At 52.0% G+C, this 22,602-nt stretch overlaps 1 protein-coding gene across 1 annotated transcript in view; it reads left to right on the forward strand.

Annotated features, from left to right (window-relative positions):
• Positions 1-14,153, forward strand: part of HTRA1 (HtrA serine peptidase 1) — a 49,992-nt gene extending 35,839 nt beyond the window's left edge. Inside the window, exons 4-9 of the mRNA XM_063102794.1 lie at positions 6,763-6,957; positions 7,849-7,881; positions 9,097-9,211; positions 10,496-10,553; positions 11,984-12,079; positions 13,367-14,153. Coding sequence (XP_062958864.1) covers positions 6,763-6,957; positions 7,849-7,881; positions 9,097-9,211; positions 10,496-10,553; positions 11,984-12,079; positions 13,367-13,535 — 666 coding nt within the window. The 3' untranslated portion in view covers positions 13,536-14,153. The remainder of the gene's footprint in view (positions 1-6,762; positions 6,958-7,848; positions 7,882-9,096; positions 9,212-10,495; positions 10,554-11,983; positions 12,080-13,366) is intronic.
• Positions 14,154-22,602: the final 8,449 nt, after the last annotated feature.

Here is a 22,602-nt window from a genome sequence, read left to right on the forward strand (position 1 = left end):
ACTGACTTGGCTCATTAGGTTAAAAAAAAAAGTAGTTAGTTTTCCCTTAGTTTGGTTTTATTGGTTAGTCTGATTGCTCTTCTTTCCAGGCTTCAGGGAATAAGGTTGTGATCAAGTGTGCATCTGAGGGCTGTGTCTTAGTCTGTTTTCTGTTGCTCATAACAGAATACCTAGGGCTAGGTCATTTAGAAAGAAATGAAATTTATTTCTTACAGTTTTGGAGGCTGGGAAGTCCAAGGTGCAGGGGAACATCTGGTGAGGGCCTTCTGGGTGAGATCTCTCTACAGAGCCCCATGGTGATGCAGGCATCACATGGGGGGGGTCTAGGCAGGAGCATTTTATATGCCCACTTAACTCTCCTTATAAAGCCCCCAGCCTACTCACTGATAGCCCACTAAACATTAACTTATTACTCCATGAATAGGTTAATCCATTCATGAGGGCATGGTCCTCACAGTCCAATCACCTCCTAAAGGCTCCACCTTTCAAATACCATATTGGGAAGTAAATTCCACTTGAGCTTTGGAAGGGAGAAACATTGAGACCATAGCACGCTGCTAGGCAAAGCCCCTGAACAGAAGCTGAAATATTATTGGGATATTGCTTTTCATGGTACTGTCTAGAGATTTGTCAGCCAAGCCAACATCTGGAGAATTCCAGGAATTCCCTCTCCTCTTGTGCCTGTAGAACATCTGGCCGCATGAGGGAGTTGTATGAAAAGAGATTTATTAACAGGCCCTGGTGCCTGTTTTGATCTTACCCATTTAAGTATTTCCTGCTTGTAAATTTGTTTGGAAATCAACCAGGCCTTCTGGAAAGAACCCTAATTGTCAGAGCTGAGATACTGGATATTATAAAGCTCAACTCCCCTATTTTAGAGTTGGTAAAACAGAGGCCAGAGATGTCAATCAAGAGGCCCAAGATCACAGAGAAAGTAAATACAGAACCAAGACCAAACCTAGATGTCCTGCTGCCTGGGACAGTGTCCTCCCAGCATATGTGGAGCCCGAGGTGGCAGTGTGTGTGCATGTGCACGTCTATGTTTGGTCTAAATCAGCACTTCTGCACCACATCGGTTGGTGGTGTGTGTGTGTGCATGCATGTGTGCATATGCACGTGTGTGCTTAGTCTAAATCAGCACTTCTGCACCACATCGGTTGGTGGTGTGTGTGTGTGCATGCATGTGTGCATACGCACGTGTGTGCTTAGTCTAAATCAGCACTTCTGCACCGTGTTGGCTGATGTGTGTGTGTGTGCATGTGTGCATACGCACGTCTGTGTTTGGTCTAAATCAGCACTTCTGCACCACCTCGGTTGATGCTGAAGAAGAGCCCAAGGCCAGCCATCAGCCTGGGGCATCACCCAGCACAGGCCCAGCTCTTCTGCTTTGGTGGGATTCTGGCCATTCGGGTTCATCTGTACTTCAGTTATGGACTCCTGGCACACACAGAGCCCTCAGGGCTGAGGCTGTGCAGACAGGCCGCCTTTACTCTTCAGCCCAGGCTTGCTGAGGATAAGACAGACTCCCACAAAGATACCATCGGATAAACAGCGTAGCCACACCTTTCCCTCGGGGATCCACTAACAGCTTTCTTTGGCTGGCCTCTGTTCCTATGTTTCTTAAACTCCCCCATTGCCCTGTTTTATGTTGTACCCGCTCCCATCGCTTGTCCCTTTGGAGTGATCTGGATCACAGAGCAGCTCTGTCCTTGCTGGCTGGCCATCTGAGGCTGTGGACGGTGGGCAGAATGGGCTGGTGAGAAGGACACCAGGAGGGAGGGTTCTAGTCCTACTGCCACCTGCACCTGCTGAGGGGCTATCAGTCCCTCATCTGTCCCACAGCACAGTTGGCTGTAAAGGCTGAGTGTGTTGACAGAGTGTGAGGAAGCACTGGGTCAACCTAGCGCTTGCCAGTAAGGAGTGGGTTTGTTGACACTGGCCTGGCTCTGCTCAGATCACTGTATGTTGCTGTCATTGCCAAGGAGATTTGGTGACCATGGCTTTCCTTGTAAGCAGACTTCTCCTCCTTGCCCCCACCCCTCAAAAAAACTGGCATGAAAGAGAGTACACGTATGAGAGATTTTTCTAAACATTATTAGGTACTGGTATTAGGATCATCACTTTACAACGATCCACTTTCCCCAGGCTTTGGGGATGCTGTTGCCCACCTGCTGGCCTCTTCCCTGCTGGCAGAACCCCTGGTTTGTCTTAGGTCCACCCTGATCCCACCCCGTTCCTGATTCAGGCAGGTCCTGAGGGGTCTCAGGCAGTCAGGGGGGGCCATACTCCCCCCACCAAAGGGGTCGAGGGTGACCTTGTGGCTGTGAGGAGGAACGTACCGAGACACCTGTGGGATTCCTTTGCCCTCCTGGAGAGACATGCGTCCACTGGGCATGTCCTGTCTTTACATGATGTCTAGAACAGTGTGGCTGTCTGGTGGCTGTGAGGACAGGCTGCAGTTGAGGGGACAGGGAGCATCCTTGTTCTTGTTGTTGTCTTTGAGCCTGTGAAGTTATCAGAACTGAGTAAAACATAGCCTGCTCTGAGTTGAGTTTTCTGTTGCTTGTTAGCTGAAAATGCCCTAACTGATGCATGCAAATCATTTTTAGTGTTGACATCTGTCTAGCCCTTACAGGAGATTCTGGGCCTATCTGCCACTGGAGAGGGTGATGGGCTTTGCCTCTTTTTACTGCTGTGTGTCCTGGTGGCTTGTGTGTCTCTCTGCCCGTCAGACAGAAAGCTTGGAGGCGAGGCTGGACTTCCTAGATCTTTAAGTTCCTGGCTCCAAGCACAGGGAGAACTCAGAGAACATCTGTGAGAAAGTTCTCTTCGTGTAGGTGGTGTTTTGTGAAAGCAACGCTGCCCGGCCTGCTTGTTGTCTATTGTTGTAGTTGAAATGAAAGGTAAGAGTCCTCTTTAATCATGCTATGGAACTAAACCTTCCAAGTTTTGGCATTAAATCTAATACGTTCCTTCTCTTCTGCTGGCCTCCCAGGCCCCTCCTGTGTGTGAGAACTGGCAGTGTGATGGACTCCCCTTGGAATATCCCTCATCCTAGAAGGACTTGGGCCAAACACGAGCTGCAGGCTCTCCTGGCAGGGCCCGAGGCCTCCTCCTTGGCACTGGGACAAGTTTGGTTCTGCCCCCTCGCCCCTTCTGTGCATGCCCCTGGCCCGCATCTTTATTTCTCCAGTGGTGTGAGGACCTGACGTGAGGAATGGGACCCGTGTGCCCCCTTCTTCCCCCTCGTCCCTTTGGTCTTTTCATTCGCCAAAGTGGGGTGGACGTCTGCCCTGGTTACTTCTAGGAGTGCTGAGAGGCTCCAGCGAGCTGCTGAGGTGGGTGGAATGGCTGCTGGAGAGGGGCTGGTGACTTCAGGATGGCCTGTGGCTAGTGCCGCTTCAAAGGGAGACTCAGACAGTGGGTCTGCAGTGGGGCCCAGAGATGGCTTTGATGTGGGCGTGGGAGCCAGCCTGCCACAGCACATCAGGGGCGTCAGACTAGAAATGCATGACCCCAGAGTGTCTCGTGGCACCTGCAGGTCAAGGCCATAGTGTGGCTGTGTGCTTCCAGCCAGATCTGCATTTCATCTCCCCCAAATCCCCAGGGAGTGTATGTCTAGACACTATGGAATAAAATGCTTAATTACCAAGTAGGAATTTGGCCAGCAGAGGTGTAGCTGCCTAGGAGACAGGCCCGAGGTGAGGAGGGCAAGTTAGGAGGTGAGGAGGAGCCCTGCATGGATGTGGAGCGAGGCTCAAGAGCCTGAGGCTTGTGCACCCAGCACCTGTGGGGAGCAGAGGCCACATGGCCCCCAAAGGGCAGGTTGTCCTCGTGGAGAACCCTAAGTCCGGCCTGGCTGACACATCTGCACCACATCACTCCCTTGCAGAAATTTCTGCGTATAGTTAAAATTCTGGTTAATGCATCCTGGGAGTATAGGGCTGAGAGCTGAGAAGCTTGTTCTCTAGTTTGGCCAGGCTGCTCACTGGCTGTGAGAAGTCCCTCCATCTCTGGGCCCCCATTTCCACATCTGTAAACTGAGGGGAAAATATGGCCTAACTCCTGAGGTTGCCATGAAAGAGCTTTGATATCTGGCAGCAAGAAGTTCGTTCCCTTCACATAAATGCAGAGTTTACATTATAGGACATCCCCCTACCCCCTCCATATGTGTCTGCCTGCTTAGTTCTGTCTTACAAATGAATACAAACTTAATCGAGATGCTAACTGGTGTGCAGGTTTGATTACATGTCACCTGTGTTTCCACGCCTTCTCCTCTGTGTTCAAGTGAGGACAAGTCCTTGGGGAGACCCTCTGGGCTCACTAGTATCCCGCTTGTCCAAGGCCGTGAGATCACCCAAGTGTGGACGGCTGTGCTGCACGTGAGCAGGCTTGTGCATGGGGTGCTCTGGGCCCTGCCAGTGAGCAAGCAGGAGCTGCATGCAGGTCCTCTCCTTGCCTCTCCTCGCCTCTCCTCCTGGTGTCTCGACCTTCTGTCCTCACAGTTTCCCCCAAAGCGTTTGCTGCCCCCCAGCATCCTCGGGGCCTGAGCTCAGACTTTGGACAAGAAGAGCTGGAGGCAGAGCCATCTTTGTGTCTCTGCTCCTCCAGGCCCTGGAGACGTATGGCCTGGTCTGGCTCCCTTCCTGGGAGGTGGAGGTGGGTGGGTGGGGGACGAGCTACATGCTGATTAAGATCTCCACAGTAAGTCCTGCCTCGTCACTTTCTCACGTGGTTCCCAAGTGCAGCTGAGCTGGTGTGGCTGGGCCCCCCTTCTGTGTTGGAGCCTGACCTCCTGCCCTGCAGCTGTTTCCTGGGGCAGCCAGGCTGACCCAGCCCCAGCAGCCTCTGCCACCCCGTCCTTTTGCCCACCCTTCATGCCCAGCTCCGAAGGCTTCAAAGACACGACTCCAGCCAGTCCTGGGCCCTGAAGGAATGGTGGAGTCCCCAGTGGGCCTCTCCCTGTGTGGCCGTGTGCCCATCGCCGGCCCTGACTCCTGTCCCACCCGGGTGCTGTGATGGCTGATGTCATTCCTGGCAGGGGCTGCTGGCACAGGCCCAGGGTAAACACTCTGTGGCTGAGCTTGCTGGAGAGCCATTGGGCACCGAGGAGCTTGAGTCGCAGGGGTTGCATGGGGAATGCTACCCCCAGCAGCACCCCATGCTTCAGCCTCAGGTGACCCCAAGGGGAAGGGATCACTGTCAGGCAGACCCATGCTAAGGCTGGTAATGCTGACCAGCTTGTGGGTCATTGGTGGGGTTTCCCCATTGGGTTTGTGCAGACCCCAATACTGGTAACAGTAGCCAGCACTTAGATGATGTTTACAGGAGCAGGCGGCATTCACAGAGCCGTCCAGGTCTTAAGTCACTTAATTCTCACAGCAGACCATTGAGGTAGGTGCACTATGTTGCTTCCATTTTCCAGATGAGAAAACTGAGGACCTGAGTGGTTGCTAGCTCAGGCCGGATCTAAATCAGGCAGCCCAGCTCCAGGTCTGTGCTCTTGACCACAGAGGGTGCTCTGCTCAGTGTCTGAGGCCTTCCTCCCCCTCACGTGGTCGGTTAGAGGCAGCCTTAGGTCCTGCACCTTTTCCTCAACATTCCTTTCTTCTTCTGTGAGTTTTCTTACCCAGCGTCTTCCTTATTTGGTGTGTGTTGGGTGATATAGGCGGCGTGGTGCTGTGTAGTGGATGAGAGAGTCTGGGTTCGGGGCCAGGGTTGCAGGTTTCAATTCCTTCTCTGTGTCAAGTCACTCAGTCTTTTGGAGCTTCAGTTTCCTCATCTGTTAAATGGGCATAGTGTTCACCCCACCTCCTCAGCTAGTGTCTGCTCCATCCCTGGCGGAGGAGATGCTGAAATAGAACATGAGCACTCCCGGTTGCAGTCACCACGAGGGCTGGCCTCGCTCTCTGCTTTCTGGACCCAGTCCGTGTTGTTTAGGGTGGCTACTCATTCTGACTCAATGAACTAAGGCCAAAGGAACCGGGGAGATTTGCTTGTCTCTGAAGAGTTGTTTGGGGCTCCTGACTCTGCCTGGCCTTTGCAGGGACTGGGGGTCAGGGCTTCTTGGGCTGCTGTCAGCCCACCCAGGCCAGGCAGCACAGGCATTTGATGGAGAGGAGAAACAGCCACCGCTTGGGACTTGGTGTCCCTGGTCCTGAATGCCTGCTGTCCCACCCTCCAACCCTGCACCTCACCAGCACTGCCGTGTACTTAGCACAGGTGGTGCCGAAGTGAGCCAGGGCAGTCCCCTGCCTGCAGAGCTCCCCCAGTGCTAGGGGACTTGGGAGGGTTACGTATGTGATAACTGGGGGCAAGTTCCATGGCTGGTCCCTGCGCTGGCTCGAGATCCTTCCCTGGGGCTTTGCTGTCTAAGACCATTCCAGATAGTCTTGCCCAAAATCCTATATCCATTTTGTGTCCCTGTGTCTCTTGGCCTTTGAGGTTTCAGAGCAAGTCTGTGCTGATAGCTTCAAGATGGGCTGAGCCCCCGAAATGGCCTTCAGCAGCCTCCCCACGTTTTCCGTGATGTGCAGCTCCCATGTTCACTCGCTTTCTAACAGCTTGCGACGTGTGGACTATAGTGGGTGGGAAAGGGTGTGCGGTCCGTGCCCCCGGGAGATGGACTGTGGTCTTTTGACCTTGGTTCCCTGTGAGGCCTGGTGTTCCCTAATGGCCTGTCACTGCATGGTACTCCACAGTATCTGTGCAATTGTCCCTTAAATTAAACACATTGAGCAATGCCAGCTTTTGTGGTTCCAGGGAAAGCTGCCTGTCCTGCTGCTTGGCCGCTCCTCGGAGCTGAGGCCAGGAGAGTTTGTGGTCGCCATTGGGAGCCCATTTTCCCTTCAAAACACGGTCACTACCGGGATCGTCAGCACCACCCAGCGAGGTGGCAAAGAGCTGGGGCTCCGGAACTCGGACATGGACTACATTCAGACAGATGCCATCATCAACGTGAGTCTCCATCCCTCTGCACTGGAGGGGAGTCGGGCAGGTTTTTTGCCAGTGGAAAGCCCGGCTTAGGAACCAGGGGTGGAGTTGGGATCCTCATGGTGTTGTCGAAGGGGTTCCCTCTGACCCCCTCATGCAGATGAGACCTAAGGTTGTCAGCTTTCAGCAGGAGGGCAGCTCACCTCATGCAGACTCATGGCCTGGAAGAGGTGAGAGCTCTGCCCTGTCCGCTTGCAAAACAAGCCGCCATCCGCCCTGCAGTCTGAGTATTATGCCTGCACCGTGAAACCTGTCTATGAGGCAGGGATTGCTCCACACCATTCCATAAAGGGAATCTCTTTAAAATCACATTGTTCCACTTCGGTGCTCTCCCTATAGGAAGGACGTTTCTGTAAAGCAATGTTTTTCTCCCCCACATCTAAGAAATAAGAAACACAGTGTGTTTTATGCACTTGCTATCTCTAATGGGTTTTATTCCCAAGTTTTCTTGCAATCTGCATGGAGTAATGGAACTAGAACGCATGTGCGGATTCCAGCCCTAGCAGCAAAGCAGCTGTGGCACAGAGGGGGCTGTGCAGATTCAAACCACTGTAATGCTGCAGCAGCACGTGGGTGGCCAGCCGTATCCCAAGAGGGAGAAGTTGTGTTCAGTGCTTTGGGATGGTCACAGGTGGCTCTTGGGCTCCCGAATTCCCATTTATGGCGCACGTAAAACTTTCTGGAAATTATCAAGTTCCTCTTTTATAGAAGAATATTAGATCTACAGGAACACATCTCAGGAAAGAACCACACCCCATACTCTAGGCGCTGTGCTCAGAAGACTGCCAGGCAGGGAGTAGATTAGCCTGTGCTGTGACGCAAACACGTAACCTTTCAACTTCTGCTTAATTTCAGTATGGAAACTCGGGAGGCCCGTTAGTAAACCTGGTAAGGCCTTTAATATCTATGTTGTGTTGTGTGTTTTTATCTATGTATATGCTGTCTTTTTTTTTTCTCTTTTTATTTTTGGCTTTCTTTTCAAACATGAGTTTGCCAAAGCACATTATCTAATCCTTTTAAAGTGAGCTCTGTGAATGCACCATATCCTGGCCAATTAACCTATTGATCTTTTCTGGAAAGAGTAAGGCATGCTGGAGTTGAGGACAGGAGATGTTACACCACAGGACACACTTGTGCTTCAGAGTTTCAGATGAACACTCCAGGTGCAATCCAGGAATAGGTGAAGGAGCAAGCCTTCATGTTGGAGGTGTCGGCAGGGCTGGCCTGTTGCAGAAATCACCTTCTCCACCTTAAGTCTCCTGGGCTGCTGAAGGAGCTGGCTTGGCTCATCTTCCCTCTTTGGGCCAAGGACCTTCCCTAAGAGCTGGCTGGAATGAGGAGGAGTTACCCGCTCACACAGACATCACTTACATCTATGCTTAAATACTTAAGCATACAAAGTGAAGCCTTAGAATCACAGACTGTCAGAGCTGGAGGGCAGCTCAGGGGTCATTTACAGAAATCCCTGCCGTCTTTAACAAGGCCAGGATAGCAAGAACTCCTGGATGGTGCCTGTCCTCAGTGACTGGAGTCTCAGCACTCATGGGATGCAGGAAGCATGCAAGGAGTGATTTACACTCTCTTGGCAGCGTTTCCTTCCCACCAGAGGAAAGGAGGTGGACTGCACCCCTGCTCCGACCTCCGCCTTCCCCAGCCCCTGCAGCACCCCGGGAGCTGCTGCCTGAGTTGAGATGTGCTTTCCTGCTAACAAAGCTTGTCAGCCCTAAACTCTAAGGTTATTTATCCCTGACATCAGCAGAGTCATTTTAAGGTCACTGGAAATGGGAGAAAGGACTCAGATTTTGGAAACGTATTCCTTGTGAAAGGAACAAATATTGTGTATTTTGAAACTCCCTGGGCTTACAGCAAGGTGCCCACTGAGTACCGACCTGGAGTGTGTGTCAGTTCTCCCGTAGCTGAGCACGGCTTATGCCACCCGAGTGTTCTGATGCCTCTCCCTCCTCCCCCAGAACCCCCTCCCTCCGAGGTCCCTCTCGTTCTCTGAAACAGCTCAGAGATGTCTTTCATACAAATTCTCCACTCTCTTTTTGTGTGTGCCTGCTGGTAAACCTTCATGGATTCTGTTTATATCTTGCTTTTCAGGACGGTGAAGTGATTGGAATTAACACTCTGAAAGTGACAGCTGGAATCTCCTTTGCAATTCCATCTGATAAGATTAAAAAGTTTCTAACCGAGTCCCATGACCGACAGGCCAAAGGTAAAGCAAGACCTAGACAGCCTCGGGGCTCTGGAGATCAGGCCTGAGGCTGAGCTGACCTTTGGGGACTTGGGGAAGGGACAAACTACAGTCCCAAAGACCAGCCAAGCCAGCTCCTACCAAGAAGCTGAAGGGAATATGCACTTTATTAAGCCCTGGTATTGCTCATCACTTTATTAAGCCCTGGTATTGCTCATCATTTTTGTCCTGTGATTGTGGAAATTTCACATGGTTCTATCTAACATGTACCAGGCATGATCCTGGGTGATTTCTATACATATTTCACTTAATTTATTCGTTGATGACACTTAATTACTGTGTCCTATCCGGAGGAAATTATTGATCCCATTTTGCTGATGAAAAAAGTGAGATTCAGGGAGCTCATTCATTTCACAAATGTTTATTGACCCATCTGCTCTGGGTCAGGCTGGGGCTTGCAGGGACAGGCCCTTGAGGTGTAATGTAGATGTTCTGCTGGGGGAGGGGGGCTGACAGTAAACAGTCAAACAAATACGGTAATATCAGATAGTGACAAGTGCTCCCAAGACAATAAAGTAGGGTGGCCAGCTGGGCAGTGACTGGAGGGGTGGCTGGTGGAGACAGAGTGGCCAGGAAATGCATCTTGAGCTGAGGCCTAAGTGAGGAGGAGCCAGCAGGCTGGGATGTGGGGACCCATGTCAGACAGGAACAGTGGATTCAGCATCGCTGGTGGCACATGGCCCCTTGAGTGGCCGGTGGGGCTGGAGTGCAGTGGCCGCATGGAGTTATACAGCGTGGGCGTGGAAAGCCGGCTGGCCAGGGCCAGTGAGTGAGGCCTGGGTTGCATTTTAACTGCAGGAAGTTCACGATCTGATTGATGTCTTTGAAAGGCCACTCAGAGGCTGGGAGGCGACCACTGAAGATGGTGGTGGAAGTTGGGAGATCAGTTAAAAGACCCTCCCAGACATCTAGATGAGACAAGAGGCAGTGGGGGCCCCGACTAGGGTGGTGGCAGTGGAGGTGGAGCACAGGGGTCAGCCTGGGGAAGGATCGGATGGCAGGATGAGGCAGTGAGGAATTAAGATCACTCCTACGTTTTGGGGCCATTAGCTGAAACAATAGGACTTTGCCAAGGTCCCATAGCAGGTAGGGGTCCTAACCAGGATTTGAGCCACAATCTCAGTGTATCACCCTCTGGTCCTGACCTCATACTGCAGACTTGGGGATTGGACCCCTGGCTGCTGGTGTCCCCGACACACCCACCAGCTGGGCTGACCTTCTGTTGTCCCTTTGTTGTCACACCAGGGAAAGCCATCACCAAGAAGAAGTATATCGGTATCCGAATGATGTCGCTCACCTCCAGGTGGGTAAACAGGATGTGTGTCTCTGTCTTGAATTTAAATAAACCTGAACTTCAGAAGGCTCTCACTGGCACCCCGGAAAGAGAAACCTTATGCTGCCTTAAGGCATCTCAGTGTCTGCTTAAAATTAAGTAACATTGGGAAAAATCAGCCTCGGCCCCTTTTTGTTTTGTTTTATTCTTCGTTTTTGTTTTCTTCCATCTAGAAGATTCTGCCCTCCTCCTTGAGGGCTGGCCTGAACAGCAGGGGGGGTGGTTCACTCCGGCTCATCCTTCCTCTGGCCACTTGTTCTGCTGAAACCCACATTCCAGGAGTGCACCCCCCACTCCCCCAGCGCAGAGCACCTGCCTTTCATTAGCTCTGCAGCACCTGGGCTGCGGCTCCAGGAATGCCAGGTCAGGCCCCGCAGGAGGGAGGGGAGTGACTGATGGGCTTGTTTTCCCCCCCGAGCTGGTGGGGGTTGCAGCCTGTGGTTGCCAGGCTCATGACATACTGGTGTTTTGATCTGGATGAAAAACTCGGGTGTGATCTCATGAGTCCTGGTAGTGGACTCGGCGGCATGGCTGAAACTGTTGTAGGGAAAGCAGGTGGAGAGCAGAGTGATGTAACAGATATATCTGTGTGTTGGTTCTTATGATCAATTAACTTTTTACCGATGGTGAAAATATTGATACATGTTATGAATGGTGGTACACTTCTTAGCAGTCCAGAAGATGAGATGATTCGCCAAGATTAAAACGTGCATCAGTTATTTGTCTTTGGAACTAGGAGAGACAGAGGTGTAGAGACAGAGCCTAGGCCTGGGGTCCAGCTGTCAGGGATCTCACCCCAGCTCTGATGCTTCCTGGCTTACGGCCTTGGGAACAAACTGACCTCTGAGTGCCTCAGTGTCCCTCCTCCAGGATGAGGATGACAGTGCAGGCATTTCTGGTATGTGAGTGGTGGCAGTGATCACCAGCCACGATGACGCTAGCAACCACTGATCACGTGTTTACTCTGTGCCGGGCACGGGGCTTACCTAGATGTCCTCTTCTGATCCTCACAACAACCCACACTGTAGAGTTCGGTTACTAACACCATTTTGCAGGTGAGGAAATGAAAGCACAGAGAGGTTAAGCAACTGCCCAGGGTAACACAGTTAGCAAGTGGCAGAGCTGGGGCTGCAAACCAGGTCAACTGTACTGACTCCATAAGTGGTAGCTACTATTAATTAATTAATTAATAATAGTAATAATAATGATTAAAGCACTTTCCTGGCTGTTACCGAAGGAATCTTTGACTCTAGGAGATAGGCAATTCTAAGTAGAATCAGAACTCCTGGAGGAATTTTACTGTAAACTCCGGGACAGGAGGGGAACTGGCTGAGAGCTGAGTCTCAGCGGAAGGCCTGTTGTTATTTCACATTAACATGGGTGCTATTTCTCCTGAGCAGCAAAGCCAAAGAGCTGAAGGATCGCCACCAAGACTTCCCAGACGTGCTTTCAGGAGCATATATCATTGAAGTAATTCCTGATACCCCGGCAGAAGCGTGAGTTAAAATCATTTTCCCTTTTCTTAATATCCTTGTGGTTCCTGGAGGCAGTGCAGGGAGGGAGTGGTGTTGCTTTTATATCAGCTCTGATGATTGTGCCGTCTTTGACAGATGTGGTTGGACATCCCTGGAATTCCTGCCAGCCAGGCCTTCCGACCTGGTTCGGCTCAGTACTCCTCAACAGAAGAGCGCTTCCTGTCTTCCAAAGCCCTCGCTCTGCTAGGGGTCATCCCGGTGGAAAGAGCAGCAGAGGACTCCTTATGAGTCCTCGTGATGGCCTAGCTAGGGAGCAAGGGCAGTGGTCCCATCCTAGGCTTCCGGACCCATCTCCTCCCAGAGCCTTCTCTGGTTATACCAGGTACCAGTAAGGCCATACCTGTCAACACCTCTAGAAAAATTACCCAAGTGACATCAAAGTGATACGAAAAGAAGTTGCTCAGCCAGCAGTCAGGAGTGTTACTTGTGCTGACATAACATCCAGAGAGCAGTGCTAGACCAGGGGCCTGCAAACTATGCCCTGGGCACTGGATCTTACCACCGACTGCTTTTGAATGACCTGTGGGCAAAGAATAGCTTTTGCATTTTTAAATGGTTGAAAAAATTCCAAAAGAAGAATAGTATTTTGTGACACATGAAAATTACATGGAATTCAAATTCCAGTGTCCGCAAATGTTTTACTGGAACACAGCTGTGCCCTTAGATTACATATTGTCTGTGGTGGCTTTTGTGCTATGGTGGCAGAGTTGAGTAGCCGACAGAGACCGCAGAGCCTGCAGAGCCTCACGTTTCCTACCTGGTGCTTTATAAAAAAGGGTTATAGACCCCTGTGCCAGACCACGGAGGACTGTAACAGCATAGTGAAGGTGTCATGTAAGTGCTCGAGTTGTAGTGGCAGTTACACAGGGGGGGTGTCTCCTAACAGAATCATCCCACCGTGCCCTGTAGGAACTGCTCTCTGGGCTGCGACACCTATTACAAGCAAGTTGACCGCAGTCACGACACGTGGCACCTGGTATCTGGTACATCCTTGCCCCCTCTGGGGTCATTCTGTCATAAGGCCACACGCAAGTGTTGGTAGGCATTTCCACAGTGGACACGATGGATGATTTGGCCTAGAAAAAGGAAATGCTGTCTCCTGACAGGCTGAACTATTCTCATCCAAGTTCACCCCCACCCAACCCTGTTTGCTGGGTGGGCTTTTAGGTTCTAAACTTTGTCTCTGTCAATGTAAAGTTAGACCGGGAGGAATGGAAACCTCACCTCTGTGTTTCCCTTGTGTTGCAGTGGTGGTCTCAAGGAAAATGACGTCATAATCAGCATCAATGGACAGTCGGTGGTCTCTGCCAATGATGTCAGTGACCTCATTAAAAAGGAAAACACCCTGAACATGGTTGTCCGCAGGGGCAATGAAGACATCATGATTACGGTGATTCCTGAAGAAATCGACCCGTAGGCAGAGGCATGAGCTGGACTTCATGTTTCCCTCAAAGACTGTCCGCTGGACTATGCACGAGGACTCTGGGCTAGTGGCACAAGACACCCAAGACTTTTGACTGTCATTTTGCTTGTTCAGCAGAAACACCCTGGCCAGCAGAATCCTTCCTGATAGTTTGCAGGCAGAACAAATGTAATGTCACAGATCCGCAGGCAGAGGCTCTGCCCTCCCGTATCCTATGTATGCAGTGTGCTTTTTCTTGCCAGCTTGGGCTGTTCCTGCTTAGACAGTCAACATTTGTCTCCTTCTTTAACTGGGTCATCATCTTAGTCCAACTAATGCAGCTGATACAGCGCATAGAGGGAGGAAGGTGGCGTGGGAGCCGGAAAGGTGCCGGGCGTGTTTGTGCTGTCCTCTGAGTCTGCACCCAGAAGAGGCTGATGCACGGAGGCCCCGGGTGGGTGAACGCTGGCTTCCGAAATGGCCTGAGTTGCCTGTTTTAGAAATCTGTTCAGAATTGGGAGCACAATGACTTTGAGTTTGAGCTATTAAAATACTTCTTCATACATTGCTTTCTGGCACGCTTCTTTTCCTTTCCTGCGAACAGCTGGTTGCAGTCTGTTTGAAATGATTATAATGTCAATGGGCTCCTCATTAAACCACATTGTCCATGCAGGGCTGAGCTCTCAGTCTTACAAGTTATTTCACAATCATCCTGTGGGATTTACCAGTGCGATGAACAACTCTGCTTGGCCACCCTGGCTTTATGACCCAGGATTTGAGGACAGTTACATTTGCATCTGGTGCTTTTCAAAGTAAAGAGTCTGTCGATGACATACATCATGCAATCAGTCAGTAAAGATTTTCTGAGCCTCTGCTCTGTGTCAGGCATTATGCCAAGTGTGGAGGGCCAATCAGAGCAGGGCACCAGGCCCTCCCTCCCCAGAGCTTCAGTTGAGAAGCCAGGTTTCTTTCTGAAAGGGAGACAGTTCAGCAGACCAGGAGAATAGGCCTGTTCTAAGTCCCCAGAATGCACAGGGCTGCAGCTGACCTCAATTGTCCTGGGTTCTGAACTAAGAACTAGTCCTTAAGCCTTGGAGAGTTTAGAGCAGGGCTCCCCTTGACATGTCCTTGAACAGGTACAGCCTTAAGCAACTGTAGGCACCTTTATCTCCATGAAAGCTTTCCAAGAGTTTGGGAAGCTGGACCCAAGAAGACAGTTGCAAAACTTTAGCTTGGAAGTTTGCACAGGCTTCGGTCCCTGTGGGGAGCACACAGCAGAAAGGAGGCTGTTTACACCAGGAGCAGAGGCTTTCTAATTGTCAGCAGTCAAAAGGAGGACAGGATGGAGGTTCACTTCTGTAGACTGAGAGCTGAATCCTTCCTCGACTGATAGATGGATAAGGTCCAAGTAAATTGGAGAGGCTGTGGAAGGCCTCAGGCCCAAGCTAAATGCAGGAGCACTCCAGTTAAGCACCACCCTCAGTAGTGTTGACACCAGGCAGCTGAGCAGCTTGTGGCACATTGCAACCTGGTGTCCCTTTGCCCTCCAGTTGGATGATCTTGTAGAGTCAGGAAGGAGCCAGTGAGTCCTTTTGCTCCTGGAGTGTGTTTTACGTTCCTCCCCTTCTCCAGAAAAAGGTGCTGACTCAGAATGGCCTGTGCTTTCAGGGGTTCATCCTCAGATGTTTGTCTGTGGGCCTGTTTCCATGGGTGGTCCCTGGGCTGAGGTGCTGCACAGGTGGGGAGGATGTGCTGGGTGGTGTTGAGGTCAGAGCCAGCCCTGGCCCAGGTCCATCTGTCCTCAGCCTGTCAGGCATCCTGGAGATCACAGGCGGTTCTGCTGGAAGGAACTGGAAGCCCCTGTAGACACTCAGCAACATCTCCCTAAAGGTCTGTGGGACTCTAGGTGAGGTTGAACTTTTGCCTGCATATGGGGTCATGTACGGGACCACAAGGATGGCAGCTTGGCACATTGTTGGCACTTACATGTTGGGTTACGTGGCTGCACTGACCCATGGGACCCTGTGTCCTGTGGGGGCTGCTAGTCGGGGAACCTCCATACTCACTTTTGACTGCTCTCATGGGACCCCTCAGGACAGTTGCTCCTGCTTGCTTTGGGCTGTGATGGAAGTTTTTATAACGTATATTAATCTTAATACCTGGAGGCAGAGCACTGAGTTAAGGAGCATGACTTTTGGAGCTAGATAGACTTGGCTTTAAATCCAGGGTCTACATCTTACTGGCTGTATGACCTTGAGCAAGTTACTTAACCGCTCTGCACCTGCTTTCCATCTGTAAAATGGGAATAATAACTGTATTCACTTCTTTCAGATTTTGTGGGGATTAAATAAATTAATGCAGGTGCACATGGTAAGCACTCAATAAATACTATCAACATAAATGTTAATTAATGTCTCTGAGCCTCAGTTTCCCCCATGTAAAGTGGGGAATAATAATAATGCCTCTCTGGCATGGGTGTGTCACGTGTGCTTGGGATGAATACAGCTACTCTTGCTGTATCGTCATTAGCCTCCTATCGTTCTGGTCTTTAATGACAATCACAATAGTTGACCTCTGTTGGGTGCTTTCTGCGTGTGAGATGCCATGCTGAGCATTTTACATTTATTAGCTTAATTCCCAGGTCAGTTCTGAGGTGGATGCTACATTTGCCCCTTTTAACAGGGGAAGAACTGACAGAAATAAAGCATCTTGCTCCAGTCACAAAGCTAGAAGGTGTGAGCCGCGACATGAGCCCAGGAGGTCTGAGCCACCAGGTGTGTGGTGCCCCTGGCCCGTCCTTACCTTCTTAGGACCAAGACTCCTGGTCCTAAGTGAACACTCGGGACCATCTCTGCCCTCACTGGGTCCACCTCCACTTCTATGGAGGTGATCACGGCACTGGCAGACTCATGGTCCCCTGCTTGGTTTTGGGTTCTTCCTGGCCCTCTCAGGCCCCTCCAAGGTCCCTTTAACAGCGCATTGGCTGGTGGACCAGTGGCTGCCCCTGCTCTGCCTCCTGGGCAGCCCCCTCCTGCTTGCAGAGTGTGCACTCCCTGAGGCCACCTCCCACCTCGGCTCCCCCAGCTCTAGTCCTCTTTGCAAAACCGCAAGCCACAAGCACTTCTAAAGTGGCCAGCTTCGCCACACACTTGTGTCACTCGGCCCATCCCCATCCAGACCCACCAGATCCTTCTCCAGATGTACTGGCCTGGAGAATGGCCCCGGCCTGCAGGGTCCCCTCGCTATGCCTTCCACACCAGCAGAGTGGGTCTGAGCTTTCTGACTCCATTTCCCCTTCTGAAAATTTGGAGGAATGCTCACGTCTGGTGGTGTGGTGAAGAGAAAATGTGTTCTTATGAGAACTTGCATGGTGTTTGTCTCCACCTGATTAACACGTTAGCCATGGACGGTGGTGTTTTGATTGGCCGGCAAGTGTGCTTGGTCCATTTCAGCAAATGCCACTGAAGTCAGGGCCAAGCCTTGCGGAGGTTGCGTGGACGTCTGTCTGGGTGAAGGGGCCAGCCCAGGTTGAAGGTTACTGTGAAAGCACCTTCTCCTCTGAAGGTGGTTATAGGTGAGGTCAGAGAAATGGCTTTGTGCCAGGAGGCAAACAAGTCTGTAGTGTCTGTCCCACGGATGCTGATCCACTGGTGGGGACTGCCTGGGGCACTGGGCAGAGAAGGATTGGAAGACTCAGTGCGAAGGAGCTTTAAAAACAGCTCATGTCTGGTCTCACTCTCTGCCATTCTGACGATGTCATTGTTCTGTCCTTGTGAACCCTGCTTGTTGCCAGGAACAGGTGGTGGCACTGAAGAGTGTTCTGGGAGCCCCCAGCAGGCAGGTGTCACAGGCTTCCTTGCCATGGGGAAGGGAGGGGCAGTGAGAGAGTGGACTTCATCCCTGTGAGCAGAATCCAGGGGAAGGCAAGTCATGTTAATAATTGGAGTGCGGTGTCATGGCAGTAAATTCTACTGTAAAATGAATACGGATGTAGCATCAAGCACTATTGCTAAGAATGTCTGTGCCATGCCCAGTCCAAACATTTACATTGAATCCCCTTAACAATTCCAGGGAATGGGAACTATCATTATCCCATTTTACAGATGAGGAAATTAAGGCTCAGAGAGAGTAAATAATTTGGCCAAGGCCACCCAGCTCGTCACCAATGGGGGTGGGATGCATCTTTGTGGGGAAGTGTGGAAGTGGGGAGAAGACTGGAGTCAGCAGGGCCCTAGGCCCCTGGCTCGGTGTCTCCAACTGGAGAAGAGACAAGCACTCCAGCGTTTGGGACAGGGTCAGGAGCACACAGGTGAGCCCTGCTGGCCCCCAGGCCCTTGGGAGCAAGTCTAAACACCTTCCTGGGACTTACAAGCCCCTTCCTGACCTGGTCCCTGCCTGCCCTTCCAGTCTTCGCCTCTCCATTCCCTTCCTGAGCTCGATGCTTCTGTCATGTGGAATTCACCTCCATTTCTTGCACGGGCTGTTCTTTCTCTTGTCTCCAGACCTAAAGTGTACTGCCCTCCCCCCACACGAAAGCTTGTCGCAGTCTTCATCCTGGGAGCCTCTGCTCCCTGCCCAGTCAGGCTGCCTGCAGGAGCTCCTAGCCCGCCCTGTGCTGCTGGGACTGTGCACACTCTCTCGCCGGGACTCACCCTGGGCCATAGCTCCAAGGGGCCAGTCCATTGGTGGAGACATCAGGGCTGAGCACAGGTGGACAAAGCCGTGTCAGTCAACATGGGTCAGCTAACTGGACGAGGGGGACTGTGCCCTGGCCCGTCAGGCCCCCTGTAAACCCAGGACCGTCATCTTGGCAGCATTTTTCACTGACTACATACTTTTGAGTAACTGGTGTACCCAGGACTGAGCTGGGTGCGTTGGAGGTGGGGGAGGGAGGGAGCAGGCCAGACCAGCCCGAGGTGAGTGGGGTATCTGGGGCCTCACTCTCGGGGGGGTGCATGTGGGTGGTTTGTGAGGAATAGATGGGAGAACGTGTGAAGGGCCTTGTTCATGGGCCTTGGATGAGTGGGGGACCATGGGGCAGGGTGGGGAATCTCAGGGTGAGGGTGGGAGAGGACCTCCCAGTCTACATGCAATGCCAGTGAGTCCCTCTTTTTTTTTAAATTTAAATTTTAATATATATTTTTTTCATTGAGCATGTTTATGGGGTACAGTTTGTTCTTTCAGTACAAGCATATATGATACAACGATCTAATCAGAATAGTTAGCATATCTGTCTCCTAAACATTTATCATTTCTTTGTGGTTATGACATTCAAGATCCTCTTTTCTGGCTATCTTGAGATATGCAATACAGTATTATTAGCTATTGTCACCCTAGGGCACCAGAACTTATGCTTCCTGTCTAACTGTGACTTTGTAACTTTGACTGTCTACCAACCTTTCCCTGGCCCCCGCCCACACCCCTTGCCCTGCCTCTGGTAACCACTGTTCTACTCTCTATTTCTCTTTCAAACTTATTTTTCTTAATTGACCATGATACTTGTACATATTGATGGAGTGCAATATGATATTTGGGCACAGTCATACTGTGTGCAGTGATCGTATCAGGGTGCTTAGTACACCGGTCAGCTCAAACATTTGTCATTTCTTTGTGTGGAATATTCAACATCATCTCGACTCGCCATTCAAAGGTACAAGGTACTTCGTTAGCTCTGGTCTCCTTACTCCACTGTGGAAACTTGGATCCCATTCTACTTGTCTCTCCACTGCTCTGGACCCCGTTCTACTAGTCTCTCCACTGCTCTGGACCCCGTTCTACTCGTCTTTCCACTGCTCTGGACCCCGTTCTACTCGTCTCTCCACTGCGCTGGACCCCACACTACTCGTCTCTCCACTGCTCTGGACCCCGTTCTACTCGTCTCTCCACTGCTCTGGACCACGTTCTACTCGTCTCTCCACTGCTCTGGACCCCGTTCTACTCGTCCCTCCACTGCTCTGGACCCCGTTCTACTCGTATCTCCACTGCTCTGGACCCCGTTCTACTCGACTCTCCACTGCTCTGGACCCCATTCTAATCGTCTCTCCACTGCTCTGGACCCCGTTCTACACGTCTCTCCACTGCTCTGGACCCCGCTCTAATCGTCTCTCCACTGCTCTGGACCCCGTTCTACTCGTCTCTCCACTGCTCTGGACCCCATTCTACTCGTCTCTCCACTGCTCGGGACCCCGTTCTACTCGTCTCTCCACTGCTCTGGACCCCATTCTACTCGTCTCTCCACTGCTCGGGACCCCGTTCTACTCATCTCTCCACAGCTCTGGAACCTATTCTACTTGTCTCTCCACTGCTCTATACCCCACTCTACCTGTCTCTCCACTGCTCTGGACCCCATTCTACTAGTCTCTCCACTGCTCTGGACCCCTGGACCCCATTCTACTTATCTGTCCACTGCTCTGGACCCCGTTCTACTTCTCTCTCCACTGCTCTGGACCCCTGGACCCCATTCTACTTATCTGTCCACTGCTCTTGACCCCATTGTACTTGTCTCTCCACTGCTCTGGACCCCGTTCTACTCGTCTCTCCACTGCTCTGGACCCCGTTCTACTCGTCTCTCCACTGCTCTGGACCCCGTTCTACTCGTCTCTCCACTGCTCTGGACCCCGTTCTACTCGTCTCTCCACTGCTCTGGACCCCGTTCTACTCGTCTCTCCACTGCTCGGGACCCCGTTCTACTCGTCTCTCCACTGCTCTGGACCCCATTCTACTCGTCTCTCCACTGCTCTGGATCCCATTCTACTCGTCTCTCCACAGCTGTGGACCCCATTCTACTTGTCTCTCCACAGCTCTGGACCCCACTCTACTTGTCTCTCCACTGCTCTGGATCCCATTCTACTTGTCTCTCCACAGCTGTGGACCCCATTCTACTTGTCTCTCCCCTGCTCTGGACCCCATTCTACTTGTCTCTCCACTGCTCTGGACCCCGTTCTACTCGTCTCTCCACTGCTCTGGACCCCGTTCTACGTGTCTCTCCACTGCTCTGGACCCCATTCTACTTGCCTCTCCATTGCCCTGGACCCCATTCTACGTGTCTCTCCACTGCTCTGGACCCCGTTCTACTCGTCTCTCCACTGCTCTGGACCCCATTCTACGTGTCTCTCCACTGCTCTGGACCCCGTTCTACTCGTCTCTCCACTGCTCGGGACCCCGTTCTACTCGTCTCTCCACTGCTCTGGATCCCATTCTACTCGTCTCTCCACAGCTGTGGACCCCATTCTACTTGTCTCTCCACAGCTCTGGACCCCACTCTACTTGTCTCTCCACTGCTCTGGATCCCATTCTACTTGTCTCTCCACAGCTCTGGACCCCGTTCTACTCGTCTCTCCACTGCTCTGGACCCCGTTCTACTCGTCTCTCCACTGCTCTGGACCCCGTTCTACTCGTCTCTCCACTGCTCGGGACCCCGTTCTACTCGTCTCTCCACTGCTCTGGACCCCATTCTACTCGTCTCTCCACTGCTCTGGATCCCATTCTACTCGTCTCTCCACAGCTGTGGACCCCATTCTACTTGTCTCTCCACAGCTCTGGACCCCACTCTACTTGTCTCTCCACTGCTCTGGATCCCATTCTACTTGTCTCTCCACAGCTGTGGACCCCATTCTACTTGTCTCTCCCCTGCTCTGGACCCCATTCTACTTGTCTCTCCACTGCTCTGGACCCCGTTCTACTCGTCTCTCCACTGCTCTGGACCCCGTTCTACGTGTCTCTCCACTGCTCTGGACCCCATTCTACTTGCCTCTCCATTGCCCTGGACCCCATTCTACGTGTCTCTCCACTGCTCTGGACCCCGTTCTACTCGTCTCTCCACTGCTCTGGACCCCATTCTACGTGTCTCTCCACTGCTCTGGACCCCGTTCTACTCGTCTCTCCACTGCTCGGGACCCCGTTCTACTCGTCTCTCCACTGCTCTGGACCCCATTCTACTCGTCTCTCCACTGCTCTGGATCCCATTCTACTCGTCTCTCCACAGCTGTGGACCCCATTCTACTTGTCTCTCCACAGCTCTGGACCCCACTCTACTTGTCTCTCCACTGCTCTGGATCCCATTCTACTTGTCTCTCCACAGCTGTGGACCCCATTCTACTTGTCTCTCCCCTGCTCTGGACCCCATTCTACTTGTCTCTCCACTGCTCTGGACCCCGTTCTACTCGTCTCTCCACTGCTCTGGACCCCGTTCTACGTGTCTCTCCACTGCTCTGGACCCCATTCTACTTGCCTCTCCATTGCCCTGGACCCCATTCTACGTGTCTCTCCACTGCTCTGGACCCCGTTCTACTCGTCTCTCCACTGCTCTGGACCCCATTCTACGTGTCTCTCCACTGCTCTGGACCCCGTTCTACTCGTCTCTCCACTGCTCGGGACCCCGTTCTACTCGTCTCTCCACTGCTCTGGATCCCATTCTACTCGTCTCTCCACAGCTGTGGACCCCATTCTACTTGTCTCTCCACAGCTCTGGACCCCACTCTACTTGTCTCTCCACTGCTCTGGATCCCATTCTACTCGTCTCTCCACTGCTCTGGACCCCGTTCTACTCGTCTCTCCACTGCTCGGGACCCCATTCTACTCGTCTCTCCACTGCTCTGGATCCCATTCTACTCGTCTCTCCACTGCTCTGGACCCCATTCTACTCGTCTCTCCACAGCTCTGGACCCCATTCTACTCGTCTCTCCACTGCTCTGGACCCCGTTCTATTTGTCTCTCCACTGCTCTGGATCTCATTCTACTTGTCTCTCCACTGCTCTGGACCCCAATCTACTTCTCTCTCCACAGCTCTGGACCCCGTTCTACTTGTCTCTCCACAGCTCTGGATCCCATTCTACTTGTCTCTCCACTGATCAGGACCCCATTCTACTTGTCTCCCCACAGCTCTGGGCCCCATTCCACTTGTCTCTACTGCTCTGGACCCCATTGTACTTGTCTCTCCACTCCTGTGGATCCACCAACCTCCCTCATGCCATCCCCCTTCCTGTGGCGATTTCCTCCCATACCCCGTGCTATCAGTATTGGCCCCTCCTGGAGCCTGAGGTGTCAGTGAGTCATGTGTGAGGCTGAGGACACACGCCCATGC

This window comes from Cynocephalus volans, chromosome 7 (assembly GCF_027409185.1).
Source record: "Cynocephalus volans isolate mCynVol1 chromosome 7, mCynVol1.pri, whole genome shotgun sequence".
NCBI classification, from domain to species: domain Eukaryota; kingdom Metazoa; phylum Chordata; class Mammalia; order Dermoptera; family Cynocephalidae; genus Cynocephalus; species Cynocephalus volans.